This window comes from Phycodurus eques, chromosome 6 (genome assembly GCF_024500275.1).
Source record: "Phycodurus eques isolate BA_2022a chromosome 6, UOR_Pequ_1.1, whole genome shotgun sequence".
NCBI lineage: Eukaryota > Metazoa > Chordata > Actinopteri > Syngnathiformes > Syngnathidae > Phycodurus > Phycodurus eques.
In genome coordinates, this window is record NC_084530.1 from 27,927,050 (window position 1) to 27,945,951 (window position 18,902).

Below are 18,902 nucleotides of genomic sequence, written 5' to 3' on the forward strand. Positions count from 1 at the left end.
ATTATTTTCAATTTCATTTAATTATGTCACAGTATGTTCTTATAAAGTATAATATTACAGAGTGCTAATTTTCTCATTCAAAATTAAAATATTTATTTATTTTTTTGGCTGAAACAGATTAATGGTGTTTCAATTCATTTCAATGACAAAAGGTGATTTGAGTGTTTTGACTTACTTCAATCAATGCCCCCCCCCCCCCAAAAATAGATGACCCCCCCCATCTGCAGTTGTGTAAATATAGCCTCCCAGCCACTTTTTAAGTAACTCTCACCTGCTATTTTATTCCTTAGGGAGGAAAAATTATGTATATTTGGGGTGTGGAATTATTTTTTTTCAGTTGGAAAGCACCTGGGGATTAATTGAGGCATATTGCAGAGGCCACAATTTAAGGATTTAACTTCTTTTTTTTTTTCATGCATATTGCACATTGCCTTGAGCTGTACATGACTAAAGTCACGTGTTCCTGAGACCAAAAGACCCGTCATTAGCCACACTTCATGTCTTCATGGACACACTAACATAAATGGAGGCACCATACTAGACTTGCAGCCTCCACGTAAGCGTCTCGTGAACAGTCGTGATCTCAGTGTGAAGGAAATCAAGGAAGTTCAACATGTTCCATAGAAGAGGTGTAGAGGATATCCTTTCGAGGTGAACGCCTCACACTTGTGCCTTCGCCCTCCCGCTGCCTCATATTCATTTATTTCGCAGCTCATTATTCAAACATTGGGAGTAATGTGGCCGTAAAGCAATGTGCGTGTATGTGTGACAAGTGATGTAAGGCGAGCGCCTTCAACTGACCGCAACGGTGCCGAAGGTGCGAGACAAAAATATCCAGAAAAATCCAAATGCAGCCAATTTGTGAATCACGTCATTATTGCATATCATTTATGTTTAAGTGCATTAAATGCGCTTCATGCACGAAACGTCAGTTCAAATTTGTCCGAGACACTTTGAATGGAATGAATTTGCACACCTGTGACCCCTCGTGAGGATAAGCGGTTCAGAAAATGGATGGATGGATGGATAATATATATATATATATATATATATATATATATATATATAATAATACAAGTATATGGTAACATATAAGCACACTCCTCCTCCATGGTAATTATGTCTATCATAGCTTATCTGCCGTATACGGAATGTCACGTGAACAAGTGAGTGGACTTCCTGTGTATGTTGCGATAACTACATGATGCCTACATGAACGAACTTGCTAAAATGTTGTTTTCTTTATGGCTGGTGTCTTCGAACAAATACATTGATATCATCTATTTATTCAAATATGATATATGTAAACAAGAATAAAGCCTAAACATGGGATACTGTCATATTTGGTAGCTCTGAAGACATCTTGGGTTATACAAAAGACATTGTTGACGTTTGAAGTATTTTGTCCCGTTAGGCTCCTCCAGTTACCTGTGGCAGAAGAAGTGCTTCGACCCATTTTGCCAAATGCGGAAGTTGGTTGCGCATACACGTGATGTATTGTGTACTATAAAGAAACCTAAATGAATAGGATTTCATACAATCGGGATTGCACTGTAATTAGTCGAAATCATTTCTAGAAGAAGCTACATTATTTTTCCGTCAATTAATTTCAGGTAAATATTCCTAAACCCCTCATTTATTATTATTATTTTTTTTTTAGAATGATTAAAAAACATCATATGTAAATACTATCACATTAATAAAAAAAATGCATTTAACAAAATATTGTTTCCATTTTTCATAATTTATTCATACAATTGTATCCTATTCAAATCTGCTTTGGAATTGTTTTAGGTAAAATATTATGTGGTGTATATGTTGGCATCTGTGCATGAATTTGAATATAATATTGTGATGATTTTTTTTTTAATGCAACTGGAATCCTTTCATCCTGATACCAAAATGTTGAACATCCTGAAAACCTTGAATCGAAATATGTCGTTTCCCTAATTTGAGTACGGAGCTGATGGCCAGAGCAGATTGAGCAGATCATGTTGCACTTTAAAAATACACATAAAAAACATACATATTCTAACACTGGTGTCATTCCTTAGCACAGGCAAAATGATGCAAAGTCATTTTGGTTTGGCAGATTCACCCATCGGAAACTTGAACACAACAGCAGCACACTTGTCTCTCTCTCTCTCTCACACACACACACACGCACGCACGCGCGCGCACATCCCCAGATGTTGTTTTGGAACCTTTCCTCGTTCTCGCTCAGCACTGCCTTGCAGCCACTCGTGTGTGTCCATGTTGACGTAAATACGCAAGCCGTGCGATAGTGTGTATTTCTCACACTGTGTTTTTTAGTTTAATTGTGTGCTGCAAAAGTTTGCGGTTGCAACTTTTACAACACGACTCGCTTTGAGCCGGCATTGCTGCTGATGGGCCACACACGCCGATGCATCTAAGTACAGTGTGTATTTATAAAATTATATTTATATACATGTGACAATGTTGTCTACTACGTTTTCGCTAGCGCGTGCAGTGCGCGGGCCTGAATGCACAAACTATAAATGTGCACTGTATGTGCACGCCAATAAAGAAAAAAGCAAAATGTCAACAATTTGAATGGACAGTGGTTAATTCCCTCCGGATAATCTCAAATACTGCGTGTTTACCCTGTGCCTTTTTCTGTTCCTCGTCCTGTGACACCTCACCACCGACGGGGTCATAAACGCGCAATGTTTTCCTGTGTCGCCGTTGACCTCTCAAGCGTTGTAGGCCGGGCTTGGCGTCTTATTAGCGTCCACTAGAATGGCGCTATTGCCTCAAAAGCGTTCTTGCAGCCTGTTAAAGCACCAGCTGTGACTGCTGTGTGGTTTTGCCCTCGAAACGCTGTTGTGATGTGTAATCAATGGAGATTAGATATCACAGTCTGGGAGTGGACAGAACTGCTTCCTGTACTGCGGGGGGTGTTGATTTCCTTTGAGAGTTGACTTCCGCTTTATGATCTTACGCGTTAGTTAAATTCGTTTGCGCAATCAATATTTTTTTTTTTGCCCCTGAATGACATATAAAGCTAGCCATCATTTTTTATTTTTCAACACGAAGCAGCTAAGGAATAAATGAACCTCAATCTAACATCTCAACAATTTTGCTGATGCTTTATATGCTTGTCATTAGGACGATCTGTTATCGCAATGGAAACCAGAACATCTCCTTTCATGGTCTATTGGCGGACCAGCCAGGACACCGCTCATGTTGCGGTAGCGTAGCATCAATGCAAATGTACTAAGTTGAGTATTGTATTGTATTGTGTTTGGATAATTTTGGCGCACAATAAAATAATCAGTTCGATAACACGGACGGTTAATGTTATTGTTGAGCACAGTGGTTCTCAATTTTTACAGCAAGTACCACTTGAAAAAAAATAAAGTACCACCATCATGACCCCACCTTTGAAGGTAGTAATGTAGTTGACCTAGGTGTTTATCAGAAATGAGGCGGAGATTTATTTTTATTTTTTTTAATTCTTATTTTAAGCCATTGTAACATTATACACAGTTGCGTTGTGGCAGGACGACCCGTGGCTACTTCACCATGACAACGCACATGCTCACAACGCCCTGAGCATCCGACAGTTCCCGGCGGCGAAGAACTTCGGCGTGCTGGAGCAACCTCGCTACTCACCCGGCCTGGCTCTGTTTTATTTATTTATTGATTGATTTATTTCCTCCCTCTTTCCCAAGATCAAGGGGGTGATCACTTCAAAAGGGAAAATGTGCGGTTTGGATTTAAAAAAAAAAAATCTTTTGTGACACAAGTTGTAGAAATATTTTGATACACTCGCACATTTATTGGCTTGCCTTCTGTAGGTTCGGATTCTGTTATGTAGGTTACGTGATGATGACTTCCTGATACGAAGAGCTTACATGACCACTGAGACCAATAAAAACATGACACCACACATGGGCTGCAGTGCAAAGACAAAATATATCGTAGATATAATAGCAAATGCCTAACCCTGAACCCCTAATTTTAACACCCTAACATTTACTCAAATCCTAATCCTAACCCAAACCCTCATTAGTTTCAGAGTATGTCTGTCGATCATACTTGCATATTTACCTTTGTCCATTTATATGTATGATAGTGGTTTAAAGGGAAATTACACAAACAGCATCAAATGTAGCGAAAATGAAGTTACTGCTACTTTAAAATACTTATTATTATTTTTTTAATGACATTTTGTGCATTATGTTTGTGTCCTACCGGCTACTTTTTTCCATTGAATCGCCTGAATCAAGAAGAGCAAGTGTAACCACCCGTGTCAACAATGTTTGTCTTTGAAAATATCATGCACACTTGTGTGATTATATCAAAGTTGTTGTTTGTGTGTAAGGCTTCTCCTGTGAATTTTTACATTACTTACTCCATATTGGAAATAGGCTTGTAGATAAGACAAAAGTGTGATAAGGTGGTACTTGCATGCCATGCATCTTCTACCCTAAAGGAGTTATGGCAGTTGTCCAAGATGGCCTGTTGCGATGTGTCCCTCGAGCTCAACATGTCCATTTCTCCTGATATCATGCTCTTCCAGAAGGCGGATTAGGTGCCGGAATCCCACTGATTGGCCAGAGGCGCCGTCCTGCTTTCCTAATGTCAACTTTCACCAGGAAGTCAACTCGGGTTTTTCTGCCACACACGAGAACGCGGTGACGGCTGAAGTGAGCGCACTTTAATTAAAAGGGCCAAGCGGCTTGTGGGGGGGCCGCTTTGCCAAAAGTGACACTTAAATGAACTGTACATTACAGTACTTAAAGGACTTCAAGATCTTGGCTGATTGTAGGTTGTATAAGGCTGAATTTACACCACTGTACAGTACTCGATTCAATGGCCTCGACGGCGTAGTGAGCCAGAAGTCGCGTGTCTTTACAGTAGGTCCAGGCCACGTGGATTCAGTTTCCACTCATCGATGGTGTGAATGTCAGCGTGAACGTTTGTCTCTTATGTGTCTTGTGTTTGACTGGCAACCAGTCCAGGATGTAGTCTGCCTTTTGTCCGAAGTCAGCTGGGGAAGAAAAGCATCGTTGACCTCGGGTAGTGAAGTCATGTGTTAGTTACCCTCCTTCAAATTAAGTGGCATTACTGTATGTTTTTATGAAGTTTGATGTAGAGCGCTTTTTCCCCATCATCAAAAACACAATGTTACACGTGTTACGGAACGGATTAATGGCACTTCCATTCATGTCGCATCGAATATGTGCCACTTGAAATGTTCATGTAAATAGAAAAATCGGATATAGACGTTGAATCATAATTGGGCCGCTGCGGTGTAAATGCTTCTTGGACCTCAAAGGCTGTTCTGAGGTGCGAGAAGAAAATCAAACCTGAGACGAGACATGCATACAAACGCACGCACGCACGCACACACACACACACACACACACACACACACACACACACACACACAGGACATGCAGGGAGTAGAGGGGAGTGTGTCTTCTGCTACAGGGAAGAAAAGGAGGAGGAGGCAGGCACGTTCATTCTCCAAAGTTTAAATCTATAGTTTTAATGCACAACTTTCTGGCCAGTCCAGCAAAGTTAAGCAGAGTTGTGCGCGTGTGACACGTGTTGCCACTATTTGGACACTTGCGACCGCTATTAGGAAGATGTCGGATTCGGGAGTCAACCCACACTTGGAGGGAATTATTTTGGATTTTGAAGGTTTGTGTTCTTTCATAATTGACATGTTTTATAGGAATAATTTGCATGTACGTGAGTGTGAGGTATATTTGAGATATATTTTTGAAATTTGTCTCAATCCCGTCAATGATCGATATAAACACAGCACTGTAGTACCGAAAAGCCTTCAGCTGAATATGGTGAAATATATTGTTGTTCCTATGAATGTGCAGAATTGTCTTGAGAAGATCTCTTCATTTTGCATTTAGTTGAACATTACAAATAACATATTTTAATATTTTATTTGTATTTAACTTAGCTATCTAAGTAATGGACATCAAAAGTTAGATTTGAAAGTTTCCGAGGTATCTTCGGAGCTTTAACCCCTAGCATACCTTCTGGTGTTTTGCTTAGCATGTAGCATTAGCATATTTTGCTTGCATTGTGCTTGTATCGCTTGATTGCATTAGGCAGAACATTTTTCTTCACTATAATCTCATACAGTGGAACCTCTAAAGTTGAGTTGGCCTGAGTTTGTTCAATGTGGAATGTATAACTAAATCAAATGTGCTTCTCAAGTGGCACAAAACAATTTGGAGTTCAAGCTGCACATCCTGCATGACGTCAAGAGATGAAATATATTGCGCAAAACCACGATGTAACCAACGAACCCGGACTTCAACCTATTTTGATACATGTGTAACTGTTAAGAATATTTAAATGTTACTTGAAAAAATTGCCAGGGCAGTCAATAAAGGTTTTATGATGACGAACGTCTGACCCTGGAATTCTTTTCCCATGGGAAGGTTGTTTCGAAATCAAGCAGTGTTCCAGAATGGATTGGTCATAGAAGGTTCCACTGTACTTAAAGAGCTTCATATGGTAAAATAACGTCGACTCTGTAGAAATCGAAAAGGTTGTACTGTGTATAAACTAAACTAAACTGATAGAGCAAACGGTTTCATCTCGGTCTGTTTCAGGTCATTTCTCCATTTATGCTCCCGTGTCTGTCGGCTTCCATGTTGGAAGTGAATGCTTTCCAATGCCAGTATTTTTACCTTGAGCCAGATAATAACGGTACAGTCGACATTTCGCCCACGAGGCTCCCCCACGCACGTGTCGCCACCAAGCATCGGGTGCGGTTAGCTTACCTTTAACAAATCACTACTCTTGCTGCCGTCAACACTGTGACAGTTTACAACGAGACCCAACACGGTCACGTTTGGCTACTGATGGCCAACTCGGACAAGCTCAAGCTTTGACAAAACCATAGCGGATGCCAAGTTGACTAAGTCTACTTGAATAAACACAAAAAAAGTTGGTATGTGTGAGTAAGCAAAAGTAAGAGGAAATAAGACGGCACGTAAACAGTAATGTGTCATCTTACCATAAAAGAGAAGAAAGAGCAGCTGAATAGAAGGTTTATTTATGTATTCATTTCAAACGACCTGTACTTTTACAAAAAGTCACAACATTTGTCTCCTTTATTTGTTGAACAGACAAAGTTTCCTTTTGTCATTGTTGTTCTTTTCTTTCTCCCTCTTCTACCTTTTTCCTTTTCCTCCTCCGGCCATGCTGGCTTCCTCCAGCTGCTCTTCAAGCATCACAGTCACCCGTTCATGCCTTCATCAACAGATGAGCTCACTTTGAGACCTGTACAGCTTTGTTATTTTGACTAAAAACAAACAATATTGGACTCCAAGGGGTGGGGGGGAAACAAAACACACATTTCGTCTTGGACAACTAAATTAAATGTTAGCAAATCAATGGAGTAAACTGTTCCGGTTCTCATAAAACTGAGCCGTCTTCGTAAATTCTGATCTTTTATCAGCCAATGTATGAAAATGAGCACTTTCACTTTCCTTTTAATGACACGTAGTCCTTTATATGGCAAGAAACCAAAATGGACCCTGAACAGCGACACTATTCTACGTGAAGTACTGCACGTCTTTATAATCATTGAACTCAAATGGTCTTGTAATGTTGTCTTCACCCCCTGACTTCTGTCTCCTTCATGATATTTACTGAGCCAACCCTTCACGATGGATTACGTACTTAGACTCTTGTGCTTGCTTCTGTGTTGTGTTTTAAACTCGCATGTATAGAAGAGCCTGGCGTTTCTGACAAGGCTTTACCTGTTCAAGGTTGTTGCCTGTAGCCAGGCCTCATTTAACAGATGGCTGGATTACCTTGTTACCGTGTGTCAAAATTCCACCCGTGAGGATATCGCCCCTCAGTGATTTCAACTTTCCGGTTCAACATCTGCTACTACAACATAACCACAAACATTGTAGGGACTTGACCCAAGATCTGCACGCAACTTACCACACGTGTCCTCCATCTTCGTGCAGAACATGCCCAGAATTCCTTTCTGGGTGTCAACTGAAATGGACAAATGTTTTTGTGTGGCTTCTCAGCCTTCGTTCTCCTCAACATCATCAGTGCGTAGTTTGCGCGGGAATGTGTGTTTGATGGTATAGCGTCAAGGATTCGTCTGACAAAGGGAAATACCTTGGATGGCCTGCCCTTGGCTTGTCGAATACTGTTTGTTTTTGATGGTTTTCACCACATTTGCCCACTCCTTTGTGCATAAACTCACCGTATACAAGTAGTCAGGGAATGATCGTATTCATCGCCTGATATCTCGAGTTACGGTTGGTCCGAAGCAATGTTCACCTCAACTAAAACACTTTCTTTTCCAACTTTTACATTGTTTCCTTCTTGTGATTTTTATCCGGCCAAATAATAATTTGCCTTTTTGAGTGCTTTCCAATACTCAAAAATCATTGTTCCAGGTCAAAATTAGCTCAGTAGTGCCTCCTGGAATTTTTGGAACATTAAATTTCACTTCGGTTGAAATTTGGTAGGCATGTCTTTCACGGTAGGGCGGACCAAAAGGTCTTAAAAAAAACAACAACCCAAAAACATCCATCCATCCCTTTTCTGTCGTACTTATCCTCATAAGGATCTTGGGTGAGTTGGAGCCAATCCCAGCATTCAAAGTCTATATACTCTCAGGGGCACCAGATTCTTCCCATATAACTTGCACCAAGGGGGGTGCGAGGGCCCCTTCATTGATTCTTACAGGTGCAATATAACAGTGATTCCAGTCTCAGTCGTCAATGTTACTGCTGCCAAGAACAAAGAATGAGGTAGGAGTTATGGAGTGCAAGCTAATGCTGCTGAAAGGTTGCCTTGAATACAAACAAATGGCAACTCCAAAAATGAGGAGAAATACAGTAGAACTGTGACGCAATGAGGCTGCTGAAAGAAGGCGGTAAAAGATGGGAGTCTCTGTGGAAAATCGCAGCTGTTAGTTCCGCTGCACACTGAGCGATGCAACTGAACGTGGCACATATACGTATTACTTTATTGAACCACAACCCACATGGCGCTATCGTTAAGGAAGAAGCGCATTACCCTGGCTGCTGTAGTTATGGATATTGTAATAATACAACGGGAGGAAATAGGTCAGACTGGAGTTGTTTTAGAAGTTGTTGTGTATGGTAGCCCCCATTGACTACACTCATGTATTTGGGCGACAGAGACTCTCCATGCTTTGCTTTTTCGCAACAGCTACATATGAAATTATAAATACAGTCGAACAATATAAACGGGTCGGGACGTCCTAAAGAGGACAAGATGACACCGATGATAAAGAAGCGGTCTCCCCTAACACCTGGGGCCTATTACGACAAATAACCGTGAAGTATGGTGAAAGCACAGCTGCCTCCATCTTTGTTTTGGCAGCACCACTAAACCGTAGCATAACTGTCTGTGCCGCGTTATTCGCCCACACGGTAAACTGGTGAGAGGTAGTCCAACGCCGTGTTGTTAATGAGCTTGCTCCGAGAACCGCACCGTTCCATTCCAGCTCATAGTCTGGGAATGTCGTTTCGCTGGGAACAATACTCTTTCATCTGATCTGTCATTCCCACACTTGTGTACTGGATTTGTAATATTCATGCTCGCATAATTGGAAACCTATTTCCATGTTTATCTAGGTGACCGCATCGAAAAACCCTTGGGGGGGGGAAACATACTGCCGGATTTGAATGATTGCCTTGGAGATGCTCTTCGTGCTTTTTCCCATTTGCCTATATTCCCAAACATGAAAGCGTGCACAGCTTCCAGTCCACATCTTCTCTTAAATCATGTGCACTTCACTGCACACTCTCTAAATACAAAGTCAAGCACTCAAGTCCTGCGCTTTAGTCTCGAGCCTGAGGTCGTATGATCACAAAGTAACCAAGAACACAAATACTCATCGGAACAGGCCACTCAGTTCAGCTGCTTTTCCGTGACAAATCATGTGAAAATACATCCCGATACCGCTCCTATTATCAGTGCAACTCCTACAGATGAAGTTAAAAAAATAAAAATAAATACTTAAATAAATTCCCAATTTTAGTAAGGCTTTCAAATGATCTTAAATTCTTGCCATTAATGTGTCTGAAACCTTCCCGCTGCTTGTATAATCTCCAGCCTAATGTTGGCAGACAAACACATACTTTGGCCGGATTTAAAAGTAGCCACAACCTTGGACGGGATTCCTCTTCAACATTGGGAAAATACAAGGAAAGCCAGGGTGAGAAGGACACGGGCGAGGGGAATTAGCACAGTTCTCGAACAAATATCCACTTGAAGGCGTTAAAAGCTGTTCTACGGCGCTGGAGTGGATGACAAACTGAGAGAGGTTCATTACGCAAATGAGAGAAAGAAAAGGTTGCTTTTAACGTATTGCTAACACGTAAATGTTTTGTGTAAATATTAACTCTACTCAACTCAAGACTATATTGGTGTATATTTTGATTGAAATAAGACCAAGTATCTACAACCCCCATTCCAAAGAAGTTGGGACGTTGTGTTAAACGTAAATAAAAACAGACTACAATGATTTGCAAATCATGTTTGACCTATATTAAATTTAATACACTACAAAGTCAAGATATTTAATGTTCAAACTGATCAACTTTATTTTGTTTAGCAAATAATCATTCACTTAGAATTTTATGGCTGCAACACGTTCCAAAAAAGCTGGGACAGGTGGCAAAAAAGAATCCCACAGGTGAATGGGCTAATTGGGAACAGGTGGGTGCCATGATTGGGTAGAACAGGAGCTTCCCTGAATTGCTCAGTCATTCACAAGCAAAGATGGGACGAGGTTCCTCGCTTTGTGAACAAGTGCGTGAGAAAATAGTCCAACAGTTTAAGGACAATGTTCCTCAACGCACAATTGCAAGGAATTTGGGGATTTCATCATCTGCGGTCCATAATATCATCAAAAGGTTCAGAGAATCTGGAGAAATCACTGCATGTAAGCGACAAGGCCGGAAACCAACATTGAATGCCCGTGACCTTCGATCCCTCAGGCGGCACTGCATCAAAAACCGACATCAATGTGTAAAGGATATCACCACATGAGCTCAGGAACACTTCAGAAAACCAATGTCAATAAATACAGTTCGGCGCTACATCCCTAAGTGCAACTTGAAACTCTCCTATGCAAAGCAAAAGCCATTTATCAACAACACCCAGAAACACCGCCGGCTTCTCTGGGCCTGAGCTCATATAAGATGGACTGATGCAAAGTGGAGAAGTGTTCTGTGGTCCGACGAGTCCACATTTCAAATTGTTTTTGGAAATTGTGGATGTCGTGTCCTCTGGGCCAAAGGGGAAAAGAACCATCCAAACTGTTATGGACGCAAAGTTCAAAAGCCAGCATCTGTGATGCTATGGGGCTGTGTTAGTGCCAATGGCATGGGTAAATTACATATCTGTGAAGGCAACATTAATGCTGAAAGGTACATACAGGTTTTGGAGAAACATATGCTGCCATCCAAGCAACTGGCCTGCCTGCAGTCCAGACCTGTCTCCCATTGAAAATGTGTGGCGCATTATCCATCCATTTTCTGAGCCGCTTCTCCTCACAAGGGTCGCGGGCATGCTGGAGCCTATCCCGGCTGTCATCGGGCAGGAGGCGGGGTACACCCTGAACTGGTTGCCACCCAATCACAGGGCACATACAAATAAACAACCATTCGCACTCACAGTAACACCTACAGGCAAATTAGAGTCTCCAATTAAAGCATGTTTTTAGGATCTGGGAAGAAACCAAAGAGCCCGGAGAAAACCCACGCAGGCACGGGGAGGACATGCAAACTCCACACAGGCGGGGGCGGGGATTGAACCCCGGTCCTCAGAACTGTGAGGCTGACGCTCTAAGCTGTCGGTCACCGTGCCGCCTGTGGTGCATTATGAAGCGTAAAATACGACAACGGAGACCCCGGACTGTTGAACAGCTGAAGCTGTACATCGAGCAAGAATGGGAAAGAATTCCACCTACAAAGCTTCAACAATTAGTGTCTTCAGTTCCCAAACGTTGATTGAATGTTGTTAAAAGAAAAGGTGATGTAACCCAGTGGTAAACATGACCCTGTCCCAGCTTTTTTGGAACGTGTTGCAGCCATAAAATTCTAAGTTCATGATTATTTGCTAAAAACAATAAAGTTGATCAGTTTGATCATTAAATATCTTGTCTTTGTAGTGTATTCAATTAAATAAAGGTTGAACATGATTTGAATATTATTGTATTCTGTTTTTATTTGTTTAACACAACGTTCCAACTTCATTGGAATTGGGGTTGTAATTGACTTGTTTTCCATCAGCATTAGTGCTAACATTGCTTGTTAAAAAAAAAAAAAGTCATTGTCATGTAGCATACCAAATAAAGACAGTTACTTCAAGACAATGTATTGTAACAGCAAACGTCACCTTTTATTTACAGTATGACAGGGCTATATCCAATGTGTTTTCATTCAAATTAAGGTGTGTGTTAGCATGGTGTATGGTTGTGTTAGCAGTTAGTACTAGTTTTGATTTCATTTCTAGATCTGTGTACAGGTTGTACAAGCTTTGTAGCTTCCTTAATTATTATACCCAGTTGAAGACACAATGTTGTAATCTAAGATTGACCGTATAACAGTGGAATCCATTTGTTCACATTCAGGTGTAGGTGACTGTGTTAGAATTTCAGTATTAGCGTTTATGCTAATGGAGTGTGTTGGGTAACTGTTGTGTTCATATTATAAATGTGTTGATGATACAATATTTAATTGAAGACAATATTCTAACAGATTGACACCTAAGATTCCCCGTGTCACAGTAAAATAATTTATTTTTCACTCCTATTTAGGAGACTAGTGTGTTAGCATTTTAGCACTAGCGTTGATGCTAAAGGTACTTTTAATTAGTGATGTGCAATGGCCTTACAGACCTTGCTACTGGATCAGTCAGTGTTTATTAGAAAATATCATGTCATAACAGATTGTTTTTGATGGTGTAGCTAGCTGTGCCTGTACAAGTACATTACTGTATAAATCTATTTATTCATTTAGTGGGAGTGTCCTTGATTTGTCCTCTTGTTTTTGTCAGAGGGTGAATTGTATCAAACGTCCACCAAGTTCGAATGAGGCGTCTCAAAGCAGTAAATTAGATTAGTGGGTAACGTTGCGCAGAGGGCATAGCACAAAGGCGTAAGTTCCTCTCCATTTTGGGTGTAACATGAGTGAGTCCGTCTCATTTCATAGGACGACGCGCACGCACGCACAGAAGCACCACGGGGCGCAAACTGATAAAATAATCAACATTTTGGATGGGAGCTGTTTTTAAGGGAAACGACTTAAGTAGCTTGTGTGTCATTATGTTACCAGCTCATGGGCACTGGCACGGCACATCATTCATTCTCAGCGAGTGCACTCGACCCAAGGGGAGAGTCGCATCATTCCTCACTATCATCATCTTATACAGCGCATCTATTTGCTCCTGTCACAACTAACCTCGAGGAAGGATGCGCGATCGTGTTGCTCATAAATTCTGGGCAAGTGAGCAATTCTTGGCCCATTGTGTGCAAACACAAAATGCCTCAAATGCTCTTGCATAAAACTCCATACTTTATAATGCCTTACACTAGATGTAGCATTGAGGTCGTGACAAAACAACTCGACAATTTTCCTGAAACAAAGTGCTGCGGGTGATGGGAGACATCCCGCCATAGAACTTTGAAAATTGGCCTTGGTATGAACTTTTTAATGAGTTAGTTTTATGACCTCATGTTGTGCTTGTTCCTGACAATACACTATGATTTTAGAGACTGTATAAACTAGTTCCATTACATACTAAAGTGGTACCTCAAGGGTCAAGCAAAAGCCACTTTGTGAATCTAATCAAATTTGGATTTGGCTGACTTTCAAGACAAAATCTCTAACAAACAGATGCCATCATAAAACCTGTATACAGGTCATGTTTCAAGTAACATTTTGACATTGTCAAATGTCATAAAATCAGATTGAATTTAATTGAATAAGTAGAGCAAGGATAAGTTAAAAACAATATAACGCTAGGCCAAAATGAAATTGACCACTCATGTCATGTAAAACGTTGAAACAAAATGCTACCTTCTGATGACATGCGACGAGCATATGGCAACAAGCCAGCGTGAGAGGAAAACATAGCAATCGATCTCTTTACAAAGTGACCGTTCGTGTCAAGCAACACAAACAGATGGACTCAAATCCAGAAAAACAGTCGCAGCGATCCAAACTGAAGTCCTCTGTTCACAAAAAGCTTGTCGATATCAGTTGAGAGTCTTCATCTCATCTTCTCCACACGTATTGGTTTTCTCGGGGTACTCTGGCTTCCTGCCACATTCCAAGAACATGCATGTTAGGTTAATTGAAGATGCTAAATTGTCCACAGGTGTGAATGTAGAAGTGAATAGTTTGTCTATATCTGCCCTGCGATTGAACACCCCTCTCAACCAAGGTCAACTGCGATAGGCTCCGATTCGTCTGCGACCTGACGGAGTAAGCGCGACAGAAAACGGATGTGTTTGAATTCCAATGTATCACTTTATATGTGTGAGTTATGCGTCTTCTTTGTTTGTCCTTCACCCACAGCTCTGAAGAGGTCCTTCGAGGTAGAGGATGTTGACACTTCAGCTCACTCTTCTCCTGGCTCCCGACGCACAACCAACTCCCCCCACCGCAACGCCATGTCTCCCACCAGCATCTACTACCGCGACCTGGGCACCGCCGCCTCTGTTACCAACAACAACAACCTCAACTACACCCAACCTCGCTCCATCATGGGCGGAGGAGGCTCCAAGACCCCCGAGCCCGTGTCGCGCCGCTCAGAGCTGTCCATCGATATCTGCTCTGCGCCCAGCAAGCAGGTGGACGCCACAAGCCCCGCATCCGTGCGCTTCGCGACCAACAGCGCCCTGAAACGCCCCGAGGTCCTCGGCCACTCCAGGACTCCGGAAATGAGCCACAAGAGGGAGGTCACGTTTGCCAAGACGGACTCCCCGGGGACGCGCCGCAACGAAGGCAGCAGTAACGCCAACGGGACCGGCCGCACCCCGGAACAAAGTCACACCCGCAAGTTTGAGCCTCCGAGCCCCGGGGACATCCGCAAACCCGAAATCAGTATCACAAGAGCTCCGGTGGAGAACAACGGCCACCACCCGCCAGTGCACCACCCGCACCATCCTAATCCCCATCACAACACTGTCGTCACCACCTTCCGATGCTCCTCACCAAACCACGCTGGACGTAAATCCCCCAACCCTGACCGTAAGTCCTGCGGTGCTTGACCATAATATTTTACCCAAAATGCATTGTTCTTTTCCCATAACAACACACAGATTCTTTAGCCTTTTGGGATGTACGTACATTTAATATAGACTACTCACAAAATGTTAATGATATCCGGCTTTCAGGTGGAATTTCAGCATGAACTGAAAATTCTCTACAGCCTTTAAAGATAAACTCAATTTGACCTTCTCTAAACTTCCGAACACATATCATAACAACTGTTCAGTGTTTCAGTTAGGTATGCCTGTAAAGGTTCATTTTGAGGAGTAGTGTACGGATGAAGCAACTCCATGCAATTGCAAAAAATGCCGTCTTTCTTGAAGAATACAAAATGTCGCCCAATGCTGTTCTTGGACGTGTTGTTCTGCTCGCTTACTTTTACCACGACGTGCTCTGGTTACAATCACAATTGTGCCAGATACGACCAAGACTTGCGAGAGCCTCTTCAGAGTCACATGGGAGCTGACTGTGGGTGGAAGGCAAATTGAATTATTTTTTCCATCCCTAATAGTCGTGTTTCCACCAATTTGGCTCCCTGCCGCGATTTGTAAATAGTTGGACATCGTAGGTAGCGCTGCAGCGAAGTGAAGCCTGCCAATAAATTCAACCACCAACACAACGTGGCCAATCAAGGGACTGCGGTGCAGTGTGTCTCGCTGCACCCTTCCACTATTGTACCACACCATTACCACGCAAACGCAAGGTTTTACAGTGGAAAAGCCAAAGAATACTTTTCAACCTGAAAGAACTCTAAAGTGGCAGCGTGAGGGTTCTGTTGGTGACTTCTTCCAGTGGAACTTTTTCTGTTCAAGCCTGTTGGCTGAAGCTGGAAATATTACCAAACCATGAAAATATTGAAGAAAATGATATACCAAGGACTTTTTTTTCCCCCCCAGAAGGTCATAGTCGAGGTCATATTGTATAGTAGAGGTGCTGTTGCATCTCCTTCATCCCGTTATGCAAGTTGATTATAACTGCCAAAAAGTGAAAATGAAAAAAGTAGTAGTACAAATTAATCACGCAGTCGGAAGTTGAGTAGAAGTTGTAGCTTTTTTCACTTCTTCTTGCTTCTTTTCCACTCACTCTCTCTCGTCACATCAGCACAATCAACCTCACATTTCTGACCAGAAAAGCCAGTAACAAAGTACGTTAAATGTGATGCCTGCGTATCCCTCAGCGACACAAGCAAGCAAGTGTTTTTTTTTTTTTTTTTTTTTTTTTTTTCCTCGCAGGCCTGTCTGACATTTATGGTAATCCATGAACTATTAGGATATGTTATGAAAGCTTAACCTTGGCCATTAGTATTAGTTACACTTGAAAATGCTGTCGTAAGGGGTTGATAAATGCTGGTGTTGTCATCCTACTATTAGCTGCGCTGCCAAGTATTTTATAATAAGCTGTTGCTTTATGGTGAGCATGACGATGGCGGTCGTTTGCCTGCTTATTCCCATTATTCAGGAAGAGGAGTTGTGTAACAAGGATGTGAAAAAGGCCCTCCAATAACCAGAATGCAGCGGGCCCGTTGCCTTCCAACATCGCTTCCAGGCTTTGCCATTGTCATTAGTAACTGTTGCTATTGACATGACAAAATGACATATGTTGTTTATTTGAATATAATATCCTCAGTATAAAGACACATATCTGTTTGAAGCATGTCTTGCTTTAATTTTAAAAGCTCTTCTGGTTGGTTTGAGTGGTTTTAGGTTGTTAAAGGATGCCTCGATATCGCTTTCCAAAGTGAGATGCTGACACCGCAAACATCAGTCTGTGCTGTCAGTGATACCATTTGCTTCAGCAAAGGCTTTATTTATCTGGATTCACTTAGCTTAGCCCAGACATTTAAAGAACACCGTCCTCTTACTCTGAAACAGAAGTTTGACTCCCCAAAAGGAGGAACTATATCGCCCACAATATGCCTCAACCATGCAACGTTGCTACTTCTTCTTTGGACAAACTTTAAAGGATCTAGAGCAGTGGTTCTTAACCTGGGTTCGATCGAACCCCAGGGGTTCGGTGAGGCAGTCGCTTGGGTTCAACGGAGGACTCGACACACATCGTGCGTGCATGCGCGCATGTATCCGTAAAAGCCTTTTTCATGCCGTTCCAAACGCAACGCTGGACGTTTACCATGGCGGCGCTGCGCCTCAAGCTGAAATGCTTTGTTCTTTTTTAAAACGATCTTTGTTTAACAACTTTTCAACGATACACTTGAGTTGATAGCGTTGCTGTGGCGTCAGACAGCACAGCCAATAATAAAAAAAAGAGCCCAAAAATAATCTGCTCTTACCTATGAACCCTTTTCGAGGATTGTAGCAATAACAAAGAAAAGGAACCGAGTCCATTCCTCTGATATGAGAGTGGCACTTCCCGAGGGGAACGGCAACAGCAAAATTCACATTCACTTCAAGTCAATTTTCATTCAATTGATTGTTTTTTGTTTTTGTGTGTGAAATTCATGTTCTGTTCGTTTTGTTCTTTTAACACAATGATTTTGTGTTCAACTGATGCGTGGTCCATTTTGTGGTCCATGACCCGGATGACTGAGAATCTACACGGACAATAAAATACATACCTGTTTTGAATTTGTAATAAACCATATTTTATTTTTCAAATTAGGAAGGGTTCAACTCCAGATGAAACTTGCGGGGTCCCGTACATCCAACAAGGTTAAGAACCACTGATCTAGACATAGAAAAAAAGATGTAACTGTATATGCAATACTGTATTGTTGCTTAGATTTGAATTGGACAGTGGCTTATCATGAGCAGAATCACAGCTCTGTCATTGTCATGGCGTCAAAGATGGATTTTGTTTTGTTAAAGGTTAGTTTGGAATAGGGTTGGGGGGGGGAATCCTGGAATTTATTTTTACATTTTCCATGGGAATTTATAACTGGATGTGCAACATTTTAAAATGTTGGTTAGTTAATAACAAGGATTTTGAATGTAGTTGAAAAAAAAAAAAAAAACATCTTGAAATTAAAATAAATCATTCTCATTCATTCACATGAATAGTGTCCAAGATTCAATATTTCCCAAATCCATGGAATTAAGACAAAACAAAAAAACGGGCATAATTAATGTTAAATTGATCGTAAAGAATTTCAGTTGAGGTGAATTGTAGTGCACTGCTGGAATGCAACCAGCAGAGGCGCTGCCGAATCATTGTCCACTAGTTTGCTATTGAAAGAAGACAACATGACTGTCATCTATGGGGACTTGCAACCAGACGTACGAACATTCACTTTCCACATGAAAATAAATATTTAAAACAAAACCATGACACAGCTTTCATATAAAAAGTTAGGGGTTCTTCTCAAAGATTTATTTGTGAGGTGAACTTGCAATCAGTCGTATTACCCATAATAGTCAACATTTTGGCCTGAAGCAGGTCATGAATCCGCCACCTTTTAGTCGCCAGGACAAATCCTGACATCCTTTCAGACTTACTTACTTCACCCCCATTTTTTCCCCTCCTGTTGCCTTGAAATATCCCCTACAGTGGGACAAGAAGGGATTACAGAGGAACATCCAAAGTCATGTAACCTAAAAATTGTACAATTTGGAGTTCAAGCAAAAGGTTCTTGGTAAAATATACCTCAATAGAGTCAAACATCAG

The 18,902-nt window shown here is 41.6% G+C and overlaps 1 protein-coding gene across 5 annotated transcripts in view; it reads left to right on the plus strand.

Moving 5' to 3' along the window:
• The window catches only part of septin9b (septin 9b), a 79,606-nt gene that overhangs the window by 19,298 nt on the left and 41,406 nt on the right, over nt 1-18,902 (plus strand). For 3 of the 5 annotated variants that reach the window (XM_061678982.1, XM_061678980.1, XM_061678981.1), the window contains exons 1-2: nt 5,493-5,673; nt 14,589-15,263. In XM_061678982.1, the coding sequence (XP_061534966.1) occupies nt 5,619-5,673; nt 14,589-15,263 (730 nt within the window). In that variant the 5' untranslated portion in view covers nt 5,493-5,618. Of the gene's footprint in view, nt 1-5,492; nt 5,674-14,588; nt 15,264-18,902 lie in introns of those variants that run through there. The other 2 variants (XM_061678985.1, XM_061678983.1) reach the window with 1 other exon arrangement.